This window comes from Sorex araneus, chromosome X (genome assembly GCF_027595985.1).
Source record: "Sorex araneus isolate mSorAra2 chromosome X, mSorAra2.pri, whole genome shotgun sequence".
In the NCBI taxonomy this organism is placed as follows: domain Eukaryota; kingdom Metazoa; phylum Chordata; class Mammalia; order Eulipotyphla; family Soricidae; genus Sorex; species Sorex araneus.
Window position 1 is genome coordinate 134,826,142 of NC_073313.1, and position 12,813 is coordinate 134,838,954.

At 34.3% G+C, this 12,813-nt stretch overlaps 1 protein-coding gene across 1 annotated transcript; it reads right to left on the bottom strand.

Moving 5' to 3' along the window:
- Positions 1–452: 452 nt before the first annotated feature.
- P2RY10 (P2Y receptor family member 10) lies at positions 453–1,454 on the bottom strand. The gene has a single exon (XM_004611639.2). The coding sequence runs from the start codon at positions 1,443–1,445 to the stop codon at positions 453–455; it is 993 nt and encodes a 330-aa protein (XP_004611696.1). The 5' UTR covers positions 1,446–1,454.
- Positions 1,455–12,813: the final 11,359 nt, after the last annotated feature.

Consider the following 12,813-nt stretch of genomic DNA (forward strand, 5'->3'; position numbering starts at 1 on the left):
CATGGGGGCCGGAGCAATAGCACAGCAGGTAGGGCATTAGCCTTGCACGTGGCAGACCCGGATTCTATTCCCAGCATCCCATATGGTCCCCTGAGCACCGCCAGGAGTAATTCCTGAGTGCAAAGCAGGAGTAACCCCTGTGCATCGCCGGGTGTTACCTCCCATAAAAGCAAAAACCAAACCCCCCCCCCAAAAAAACCTCTAAGTATGAAAGTAAGTGTCTTAAGTAACACAAAAGTACCTTGAATTCAAGAGGAAATAGGTAAATATGTATTCCTTTTATCTCCCTCATTTTTCATATTTTGCCTTCTCTTACCACAACTATCATGCACTTATTCATCAAGGTACATATTTCTTTTGTCCCAAAAGTTCAAGGAAAAATTCTGATTGGACTTTCTGGCCATTATAAAAAGGTAACATAGTCAGCATAGTAGTAAAGAATTATTTTATTTTTAGCCAATCATTGACGAGCCACTCTCCTTGCTCATGAGGCGGGAACGGATCACAGAGCTGCCCTGGAGGGATATTTGATCACGAAACTCTGATGCCATAAAGTAATAGATAAAAGGATCCAAAAGGCAGCAGAGGCTTGCAAGGCATAGAGAAAATGGGTGAAAATACACAGTGCTTGTGACGATTGAACAAGTTTTAAGTTTCCCTTCCTTTACCATGGTGTAAAAAATAAAGTTTATATGATAGGGTGTGAAACAAATGAAAAAGACTGCAGCACACATGAAAACCATACGCAATGCCTTTTGTCTCTCACCGATTCCTTGGAAAGCCATTGCTGGCTGCTTCAGTGATATTATAGTTTTCCAGGTACACCATGCTATGGTAACTACTGGAATTACAAATCCTGCCAGCTCAGCAAAGGTAATCATCAGAGTCAAAATCACATTATTCATTTGCTTGTAACCAAGATCAGCAAAGCAGGACTCATTGGTGGCTAATGATGTGTTGGACGAATTGCTTCTTAGGATAGGAAATGGTAAGCAGGCAGTACCCACAATGACCCAGATGGCAGCACTGATGCCCACATCATACTTCCGCTTCCAGATTCTAGCTCTCAAGGGCTTCAGGACAAAGAAACACCTCTGAAGACTGATGCATGTCAGGAAGCAAATGCTGGCGTACATGTTGAGATACTTCAGGTAGAAGCACAGCAGACAAAGAGCCTTCTGGAATGGCCAGTGGCGATTGAGATAGTAGTAAATCCTGAAGGGTAAGGATAATACATGAGCAAGATCAGCTATAGAGAGGTTGACCATGAATATGATGGCTTTATTTTTCTTGTTGCTGAAGCGGCATAGAATCCACAAGGCTGCACTGTTGGCCAGAAGACCAGGAATGAAGATGAGGATGTAGGTAGTCGCATAGAGGTAGTACTGAAATTCCATATTATTAGCACTGCAGCCATTCTCAAAATTGCTGGTGTTGCTAGCCATGTCAAATATTTCAGTATTCGTAAGCAACGTAAGACGTGGAATGATGATCCCTGTTTAAATAAAAAAATAAGAGTAAATAATAATTCTTTAGACACCACTTGGAGCTCTCATATTCTTAGAGAGGCATAGAATTAGAAGAGATCTGTTCACAAATGAATAAATGGTTCACAGAAGATATGCCACTGATCCAAGGTCAACCAATAAATAGTTAAAGAACCATGGAACTGTTCCCATCTGCCTTCCCAGATTGTCTAAATTGCATCTTGCTAGCAAGGATGTCCTGAAATACTCTATATATTTTTTCACCACAACATAGAATACAGCAGATGACTATATGTGTTGCCTTCAAATTTGTTTTGCATCAAGCCATGTTTAAAAATGAATGAATGATATTCATTTCCAATTACAATAGCAGAAATTCCACCTCACCATTTAGTTTTCCTTGGTTCTCTTTTGTCAACCACCTTTTCTCTCAGGTCTTGACCTCCTAACTTCATAATCCAGCAATTGAGAAGTGACCCTGCCTTACTAACATTCACTTCTAGTGTAACAGCTAATTGGGAGGTGTGGGAATATTGACTCATTATTATATCATAGTAGGTGTTCTGCACTTTGATGATCTCAATTTGATTTAATTTCAAATTTATATGGGAATTTTTCAGTAACATGTGAATTTAGAACCTGATCTAAGACATTTTCCTTTTATTTCTTCTAAGAAAAATTATAAACTTTTATGATACCATAAACATGGCAAAATGACAGTCACAGTAAGCATTGATTAGGGCACTAGAGAAACAACAAAGAAAACCATCTTGAGGAAAAATAGTGATAGTTAATTTTCCCCCACTTAAACATGCTACAACTTAGATGGAATTAGAGAACTTCATATTAGACTAAATAAGTCATGGGAATAAGAACAAATACTAGATGATCACACTCATATGTTGTATATGAAGAAACAAAGCAGAGTAATTTTGTCTGAGAATCACTACAGTACAACATCCTTGGGCCTTTACATTGATAAATCAACCCAATTGACGGAATTAGTGGGAGGTTTCCAAAATCCTGCTTTAGAGTCTACCAAAAGAGTTTATTGTATTTTCTATATGGTTCTGGCTTTCATTATATTTTATTTTCTCAGCTCTTATACTTTGCCCTTCTTACTCTGACACATCACTTTTGCACACTGTTAAGATTCCATTTATCTATTTTTACTTGTTTCTTTTAAAAAAATTGTTTTGAGGTTACTGTAAAATGTGTATCTCAGATTCTAATCTTATAACTTAATCCTGGTTCTGAGTTTGGGGGTGACGACTGCTAGTTGTCCTTGGGGAACTGAACTATGTTTTACTAGGGAATCAAACTGGGGTGTGACTCACATGAAAGGAAAGTGCTTTAACACCTGTACTAACTTTATGATGTAAATTTATATTCTCTCTGTATCCTGTTTTTTTGTATTTCATCCTGCAAGGACTTGATACTCTCTATTAAATAATATTGATGAATGGACACTCTTGTCTTATTCCTGATCTTATAATTAAAGCTTTTCATTTTAAACATTGATTATGATGTTGTCTGTTAATTTGACATATAGATTTTATTATGTCAAGAGGGCTAATCCAGAAATGTTAATCTTATATTTTTTCTTGTCTATAATTATGCAATTTTTGTTAGGGTTATACCACATTTATTGATTTCCATATTTTGAATCATATTTGCATTCCTGAAATAAGTCCAACTATAAAAAATTATTTGATTATGTTGGATGATTTACTGAAGGTAGCTAGCATTTTTTCGCATTTTTGCATTTGTTACTATGTCTTTGGTTTTCGTGTGTGCATGTGTATGTTTGTGTGTTTGTGTGTGTAACATCCTTGTTTGGTTTTAAAATCAGAATATGTACTCATCAAATGTGTTTCGAGGTTTTCTTCCCCTTTGAACTTTACGGAATATATTTTAAAGTAAAAGAATTACTTCTTTGACAATTTTGAATAATTGACTTGTTAAATAATCTGATCCCACACTTTTGTTTTTAATTTTTGAGGAGGAAGTGATTGCTATTTCTCATAGTGTAAATCATAGTGGATCTGTCTAGATGTTCTGTTTTGTATGTTTCTAGAAATTTGCCTAGATTTTCTAGACTGTCCAGTTTATTGCTGTGCAATTGTTTATAATACTTTCATCGTACTTCTACAGTGTCATTTTAATTTCTTTTCCATATCTGATTTCTTATATGTGTTTGCTTTCTCTTTGTGAACCCAGCTAAAGTGTTGTAATTTTGCTCATCTTTTCTATGAACACATTCTTGTTTTATGAATTGTCATTTTTGTATTTCATTCATTTCCTTCTACTTTGTGTTCGCTTTATCTTCCTTTTCCACTTCCTTTAAGTACAAAATTATATTCAAAAACTTTTATTATTCTTTTTACTGATGTAATCTTTATAGCTGTAACCTGTCCTATTATTACTTATTATTTATGTTTGTGCTATATTCAATAGGTTTTACAAGTAGTGTACATTTTATTTCATAATGATATATATTTTAATTTCATCTTTGATTTCTTCATTTGCCAACAGTTATTCATTACCATTTCTATTTTCCACAAATTGTGTGTTAAACTTTTTTATTGGTATATTTGTGTTTCAATAACGTTCCTTCATATTATTTTAACATTCTTAAAATATTGAGATTTGTTTTGTCTCTCAAGTTATTCATTTATTTTCTACATATGCTTGGGAAAATATGCATCTGTTTGATGATCTATAAATATATCATATGTATAATTAATGCACAAAAATATATGCATGATTTGTGAATATATATTATATCATTCTTTTAAATTATTTATGTTCCTTGCTTCCTTAATGATTTTCTCTTTGGGTGATCAATCTACTGTTAAAATTTGACTTTTAAAATTTCATTGACTCTCCATCATTAGATATCTCTCATCATTGTCTCTTGGTATATTTGGGGGACTTCAAATACATTTTATCTGATATTAGTACATTGGCTCTTACTTTAAATTTTTTTTTCTGTTGGTGGGGAAGGTTAAAAAAGATGGAGTGTATGTTTTGCATTCTGGAATCCTGGATTCAATCTGGAAAGCACATGATCTCCTAAGCACCCAGGGGAATGACCTCTGAACTGAGTTGGGAATAGTCCACACACACCATACAACAGTGTGGTACTCTACAAAAATATCAAGTAAAATATCAAGGATGAGGATCAATAAATAATGCCCTTAAACAGAACACACCAAGTAACAGTGTTCGTCTGAAAAGAGTCTTCATACTCATTCATTGTCAGGGAAATACAAATCAAAATAATAATTGGTAAATGGCACACATCAAATAGATTGGGGACAACTAATGTTGTAGTGATATATTCAAAAGGAACCCTTATTTTTTGTTGCTGAAAATGTCATCTTGTTCAAGTTCTATGAAAATAATTATGAAGATTTCTCAAAAAAGCATGATCAGAGCTCCTTGTGATTCACTGATTCTAATTCTTAGAATCAATTCCAAAAACACAAAAACACTGGATTGGAAAGACATGTGTATAGCTATGCTCATTGCAACACTGAGTGTAATAGTCAGAACTTATTAACAACCCAAATGTCCAATGACAGATCAATGGATAAAGAAGTGTAGTGTACAAAATGGAATACTATGCTGCTATTTAAAAAAATATAAAATCTTACTATTCACTGCAACTTTTACGGAACTAGAGCATATTTTGTTAGGTGAACTATGTCAGAGAGAGAAGGAAAGTGCCTGATGATCTCACTCAACTGTTGTATAGAGAGAAATATAACAAAGTAATATACAGTATTGAACAACGATACCTGGACTTTTATTGCAAAACTCAGAATATCAGGCAGTGGGATGGTGGGTAAAGAGCTAGAAGAGGCAGGCGAGAAAATAAAACAAGTGGTACAGCAGCTTTGTTGATCAAAATCATAAACATTAACACAATTGTAACCTTGTTAAACTATAATAACAAAGTTATCAGTATAAAATATGTTTCTATTTATAGCTTAAGTGAGTTTCTTATTTTATTTTATTATTCTATTTTATTTTTATAAAGTTCACAATATTTGATTACATTTCATAATCGAACACGAACCCATCCACCATTACACCTTCCCACCACCATGTTTCCATCCCGAACCCCAAACACTGCCCCCAAAGCAAAACCAAAATAACTTATTTTGTAGTACTTGTTAAGAATGTAGCACTGTCTGCCATTCTGCTGGGACCATTGGTGGTGGAGAATGGGCACTGGTGGAGGGATGGGCGCTCGATCATTGTATGACTGAAACATAAGCATGAAAACCTGTAAGTCTGTAACTTTGTCTCACGGTGATTCACTAATAAAAATAAATAAATAAATAATTAAAAAATAACACTGTGGAAAAAATAAAGGATGTTGCACTGTCGCACTGTCATCCCATTGTTCATTGATTTGCTTGAGCAGGCACCAGTAATGTCTCCGTTGTGAGACTTGTTACTGTTTTTGGCATATCGAATATGCCACAGTGAGCTTGCCAGGCTCTGCAGTGCGGGCGGGATACTCTCGGTAGCTTGCTGGGCTCTCCGAGAGGGATGGAGGAATTGAATCTGGGTCAGTGGCATGCAAGCCCTACCCGCTGAGATATTGCAAAATAAATCTTTGTGGCAAGCTGTTTGTTAACTTACTTACTTAGAGATAGTGCAGTCCTGCCTGACTGGAATTGGCAGTATGTTCTAATGATAATGTGAGATAAATCATTATAGAAACACCCGGGGACTTGATAGATAGTGCACAAGACAGTGATACAGTGATTCGCTTGTTAAGAATAATTCATGAAAAATGATACAAAGAAGGTTTCTTAGAGAAAGTGTGTGAAGTTTGTTGTATTTCACCCAGGAGCCAAAAAGCCATTCTATAAGAGATCACTAACTTGTTGTTAAAGGATGAGCTCTGTGTGCATATGTATATATATGTATATGTATATGTTATGTATATATATGTATATGTATACATATGCACTGTCTGTAGCACTGTCATCCCATTGTTTAGTGATTTGCTCGAGCGGGCACCAGTAACGTCTCCATTGTGAGACTTGTTGTTACTGTTTTTGGCATATCAAATATACCATGCATAGCTTGCCAGGCTCTGCCATAAGGGAGGAGTACTCTCAGTAGCTTGCCTGGCTCTCCGAGAGGGACGGAGGAATTGAACCCAGGTCAGCTGCATGCAAGTCAAACGCCCTACCCTCTGTGCTATTGCTCCAGTCCATATGTATATATGTATATATATATATACATATATATAGTGTATATATATATATATTTCTCCTTCATACAAAGACTTAATGTCTCCATAGTGAGTCCAACAATTTACACTAGTTTTGTTCTAAAAATATTTTTGATAATTTCCTTAGAAACTTATTGGTAACAAGCAATGTAAAATAAATTATTGTGGGTCTGCTATAAAGGCAAGCTTGAGAAAATTGGATACAACAGTGAAGGAAAGGTGACAAGTGGTGGTGGGATTGGTGTTGGGATATTGAATGTCTGTAACATATCATCGTGAACAACTTTGTAAATCACAGTGTTTAAATAAAGTGTGTGGGGGGATTTAAAATATGTAGACCTTACCTATTCCACATAACTCCAAAGTATATTGGCACAGAAATTTTTTAAATTTTTTATTAATGACAGGTAAGGCATGATTATTACTCATAAAGAGATTCAAGTATAAAATAAGTGAATGCAATATACTATATATTATAGAGTAGAAAATGTACTTATGCAAATGAAAATAGGAATTTTATTATATTTATTTAGTGGTGTTAATTTCTTTATTTACATAGGTAAAAATCATATGGCAATCAAAAATGTTTTTGTTTGGGGGATGCCACACCCAGCAATGCTCAAACCTTACTCTGTTCCCAAGGATCAGCCCTAGTGTATTCAGGGTGCCAGTGACCAAACTGAGGTGGTTCACTCGCAAGTCAAACACCCTACCCAGTGTACTATCTCTCCAGTCTCAATTTCCTGGTTTTTAAATTACTATTTGTCTCAGCAAGAGTTGAATTGCTCTGTTTTCTATTGGGGGAATGGAGCTGGCAATTTCTTCTTGGATCCCACATCTGTTCCCAGGATGATGGAAGAGTAAAATAGTAAGTCTTACAGTGACAGGCCAGTGGGCTGTAGCAGACAGCATGTAACGGGGCCAACATGGAACCACAGTAAGATCTTGATCTAAACATTGTACCTGAGATATGGGGGACCTAAAAGAACTTATGTAAACTATAAAAGAAACTGCAATACCCTAATGTCAGGGAATGGTGTATTAATTTTACACATGCTTTTCCTAAATGCCCACTTAAAAACTGGATGAATTTATTATGAAACTTCCAGACACTCAAACTAGAATCTGTGGATTCATTCAGTACTTATCTATATATTTTACCCATGTCTAATTTTTAAAAAAATAACAAGTGATACTCCCTCCTAAACAGTTCTCAAATCTGTCTCTAATTTATTTGATAATTCCTATATTAATCCAGGCCTCTGACATTATTCATATTCATATTAACAACAAACTTTTTGTACTTCCTGTACCCAAATATTGCTCTTTGTGGCTAATTTATTACTATTTGTCTAACAATAAGACTTATTTTGGCTACCATTTACTGAGTACTACCATTTAGTTACAGGTTGGATATTTTTCACATTATTTTATTAATCATCAAATAATCCAGACTATTTTCACTTTGCAAATGAAATCAAATAAATTGCTTACAAGTCACAAATTCTCATAGTATAGATGTGCTTCATTAGAGCTGGATCCAGGCTTGTGTGCATACTACTATACTCCCTCTGGTAACACACATGTTAAACACAAAATTTTTGTTAGTTCGACTCTCTTTAATTAGTCTGTCTTTGATAGCAGAGACTATGTCATATGTTGAACTGTCTAGCCTTTTCTAAAAAAAAGACTCAAGCCATATTTCTTTGAAATATCTTGTCATTTTTTGTCTAAAATTCTTTTCTTATTTTCTAATGCATTAAAGCCAAACTTCTCACCTAACATATATATCTAGCATAGCTCCCATGCCTAGCAATGTTGCTAGATTCCATACTCATTTTTCTCTATGTTTCAATTTCACCAAGTTTTTTTCCATTTCTAGAACAAGTAATATCTGTGTCATGATAAAATACTCTTTACATGTTTCTTCTATGTAAAATCTTCTTAGAATCTTCATAAATCTGCCTAAATTTAATCCAAACCAGTAATTCAGAAAAACTTTACAACCAAGTTTATCTAGAGCATCTTAACATTATTAAATATTCTCATGCACTGTTCTTTGCAGCACAAAAATTTACAACTAAGTTATGTTTACTTGCTTGTTGGTTACTTCATCCACTAATAGTGTCATCAACTGATAAACTGATAAATAACAAACTGATAAATAACATAGCAAGATCTGTTTTCTCGTCACAATGTGGCCACTTCCTTTTTGCTATGCATAAACACTAAAAGGGAATTTGTATAATTGCATTGAATTTCATAACTCAGTATTGTAAAGTCCCTACTTAAAATATTAAACAGAATTGTTGACTCTGATATGTCAATTAACATATTTCCATTTTCTGATATTTCCCTAAATTGTTTAATTATGATGTGTACTATTATCAAATTTCCTGTACCAACCCTTTTGAACTCAGAAAATTCATCCTTATGTCTGAGAGAAAGGGTAAAATGACTTAAAATTCAATGCATTTTATGCGTAGAAAACAGTACAGTCCATGGTCTCAGAATATAAGTAATATCAATTATCTGTTAGGAAGGGAATTCCTTTTCATATTCTCCCTAAAGAAAACTATTCCATAACTTTTGCTGACTCTTTCAAAATTTTATTTAAATAGCTGTGATTTAGTAAGCTATTAATAGTTGAGTCTTAGGCACACAATTCTTTGGTTGGTTCTTATTCTGCAAGTGCAAATTTGTCTAATCTCTTCAACAAGTGATTTCTATTCACCTATGCATGAGACACAAGATTACATTGTAGCATCAATAGCCCATGAATCCCTGAAGCTCTCCACTTAGATAGTAAGCATGGAGGAATAAAACAAGTCTATTTACTTTTATTCATGGCTTCCATTGGGGTTCTCTCGTGCAGTATTCAGAGGACCCAGTATTGACCCAAATGATATTCAATCTGGTTAGAAGGGCCTGACATTTTATTGGCCAGGACCAATTATTCAGATGTCCTCAAAACCAATAGTACTGAGACCTCCCAGGCTCACCCCAACAGTGTTTAGGGAATACCTGGACTACACGTAGTGATTTTTGGGAGTTTGTACATTCATAGGTATCAAATTTAAGACTTGAGAGAGAGGCAATGCAAGAAAAGACATAAGAGTGAAAGAAATTGTACAGCGAGTAGGGTATTTGCCTTACAAGCAACTAACCTTGGTTTAATCCTCTGCTGGTGATTAAAATGTAATGGGACCTATATGGTCCCCTGAGTCTATCATGAGTATAGTCCAGGCATAGTCAGGAGTAAGCCCTGAGCACTGGTTGGTGTTCCCCCTCCGCCCCCAAATGAGAAGACGTTATTAAACAATGACACATACTCTTCAACCTAGAATACAAAGCTGATTACCAAGCAGATGAGGAATGATAGGAGTGAATGAAGACCAGACTAAAGATGACAGTGTGGTCTTTATTGCATGGTGGAGGAATGTGGACACTTGGTGGTTATGGGGTGCAGCAACTCTTAAAATCAATGAAATCTACTTTAATGCTATGTGACCATTTTCCCTAAAATACAATAATATTAAAATAAGTTTAATAAAATTATTATCCAACATATTGCATAAAAAGAAATACATATTTAAAGTGACATTTCTTTGGATAAGACTTCTTCACGGATGAGGATGTTGTCACTCATTTTTTAGTTATGTTTTTTGGCAAAATATTGGCCACCAGATGTCACAGTAGGGTTGTTTCAAAACAGGAGTTTTACTAGTATTTTGCTTATTAATCCAAATCATAATAGTTCTGCATGTAAAGTACTGGAATGATTTCATTATAACAGTAGTGAGATTAATGCAATGAAACTTGTGTAAGATAAGAAAAACTCAAAAGGGGTACACTATATTAGAAAGAGTACTAGATTTGAGGACTGGAGCAAGTAGCGCATTTACCTTGCATGCGGCCGACCTGGGTTCGATTCCTCTGTTCCTCTCAGAGAGCCCGGCAAGCTACCGAGAGTATCCCGCCTGCATGGCAGAGCCTGGCAAGCTACCCGTGGTGTATTTGATATGCCAAAATCAGTAACGACAAGTCTCACAATGGAAACGTTACTGTTGCCTGCTCAAGCAAATCAATGAACAACAGGACGACAGTGCTACTAGATTTGAAACTAAGATGTTAGATTTTAATAGTATTTAAATATTGAATCTTAAGTATTAGTAGTAGAGTGGTGAAATAGCTATTTTCAAATGCTAATCCTTTGGGCTACAATATTCCAGCACCCGTCTCACATGAATTTCACAAATCAGTGTGACACCCAGGAGCAGTGTCTTTCATTCATTCAATAACAACTATAATAAAAGTAGAGCAATCAAAATTTGTAGTGCTGTTCTCTGGATTAATTTAAGTCACCTCTAAATAACCTGGCTTAAAAAACACAAATATTTGGATATATGCTTCAAGTCTATATATTTTTCCTATAAATTAAACGAAATAAAAGTTGCTTACATCCTTAAAATTAATTAAACATCTTTATTCACAAACCAGTATCTTAAATTTTAAGTTTAGTGCTTGTACATTCATCATTATGAACCCTTTAACCATTTAGACGAGATCGGGCGCGTTCAGGGTGGTATGGCCATAGACACCATTTAGAAAGGAGGCATAAGTATCTATCATTTTTGTATTTGAGACAGAATTTTGGACATGGGAAGAATTATGCCATTGAGAAAAACCTTAATCATATTTTGACTCAGTTATTATAAGTCTAGCCTAAAACAATTAACTATATATTTGAGCTTCAGTTTTATCATTAATAATGTTTACATAATAATTTCTACAACAAAAATTAGTGTAAAAATTAAATAGGAAAATTTGCATTAAAGTACTTATTTTCATTACTAATGTACAGCATACATTAAATAATTCTGAGTTGATTTATCCTTTCTTATAATGGTTATTACATGTAAAGCAATATCTATGGACATTTGGTAGGTTTAAGAAATCACCCAAAAAGTTGGAGTTATATATGATGACTGATGTAATAATACTTAAAGATGTTCAAATTTATAAAAAGATTATTCATTAAAGTGTATCTGTTTGAATATTAAAATAATCATTTAAATATTGCTAAAGGTACATATCTATATATAATTTTAACTATAAGAAGCAATTGGAAAATATAAACTAAGACTTTTCTAGAAATCCAGGGGTTCCTAAAGATTCAAGTTCACAATAATCTGTTAGTGACAACTTAATATTTCTCAAAATTAAATTTGGTTTTAAGATTGAAAACTACTGATTTGGAGACATTATCATTGTAGAAATAAGATTTCAGAAGTTTCTTCCTTGTTTTATGTGTGTTTTGTCACTTGGGAAGAGGGTGGAATTACTTTTAAAATGCTTGTGGTCTAAAAGTTGAAGCTCACATGATATCATAATGTGATATCTGTTAAACAAAATATCTGTTAAACAAAACAAAATGGCCCTTAGCAAAGGTCAGTGGCTCTGCCTTGACATTAAGGACTATATTTTCAGATATCTCCCTCTAGTTATACTTTTCTACTCTGGTTTCATCATTCACCAAATCGTGATATATAACTCTAGAATCAAATCATTGTACTGCTAAGAAGAAAACTAAGACCATGTATTCAAGTCTTATTCTATTACTTGTAAGACTACCGAGACTCCACGAAATAAAGTAAATTTCTCAAAACAATAGAATGAGTTAGTGACAGAACATTAATGTTAACTCTGTTTACTGATCAATTTACTTCATCACTCTGTGTTATATGTGAACCAATAAAATTTGAAAAATTCACTTTAAAAATATGCTGATATGAAGCATAAACATACGTTTTTTTGGGGGGTGGAGGAGAGGCTGGGTCACACCTGATGATGCTTTTGGCCTACTATAAGCAGATTTTTTGGACTGAAGGTGTTTATATAAAGAAGAGTCCCTACTAGTAATTGTCCTGATTATTGGTCTTCTTAGGGTGATTTAATCAGCAATCGTTCTCTTCTCCTTGCTATAGGATTATAATCCTATAACTTCTCTGTTATAGGATTATAGACTTCCCTACTTCTTAGGATCTAAACTAGGTTATTGAAAACTGA

Bases quoted from the DNA above. Each gene is read 5' to 3' on its own strand.
- P2RY10 (XM_004611639.2), bottom strand. From the start codon at position 1,445: ATGGCTAGCAACACCAGCAATTTTGAGAATGGCTGCAGTGCTAATAAT.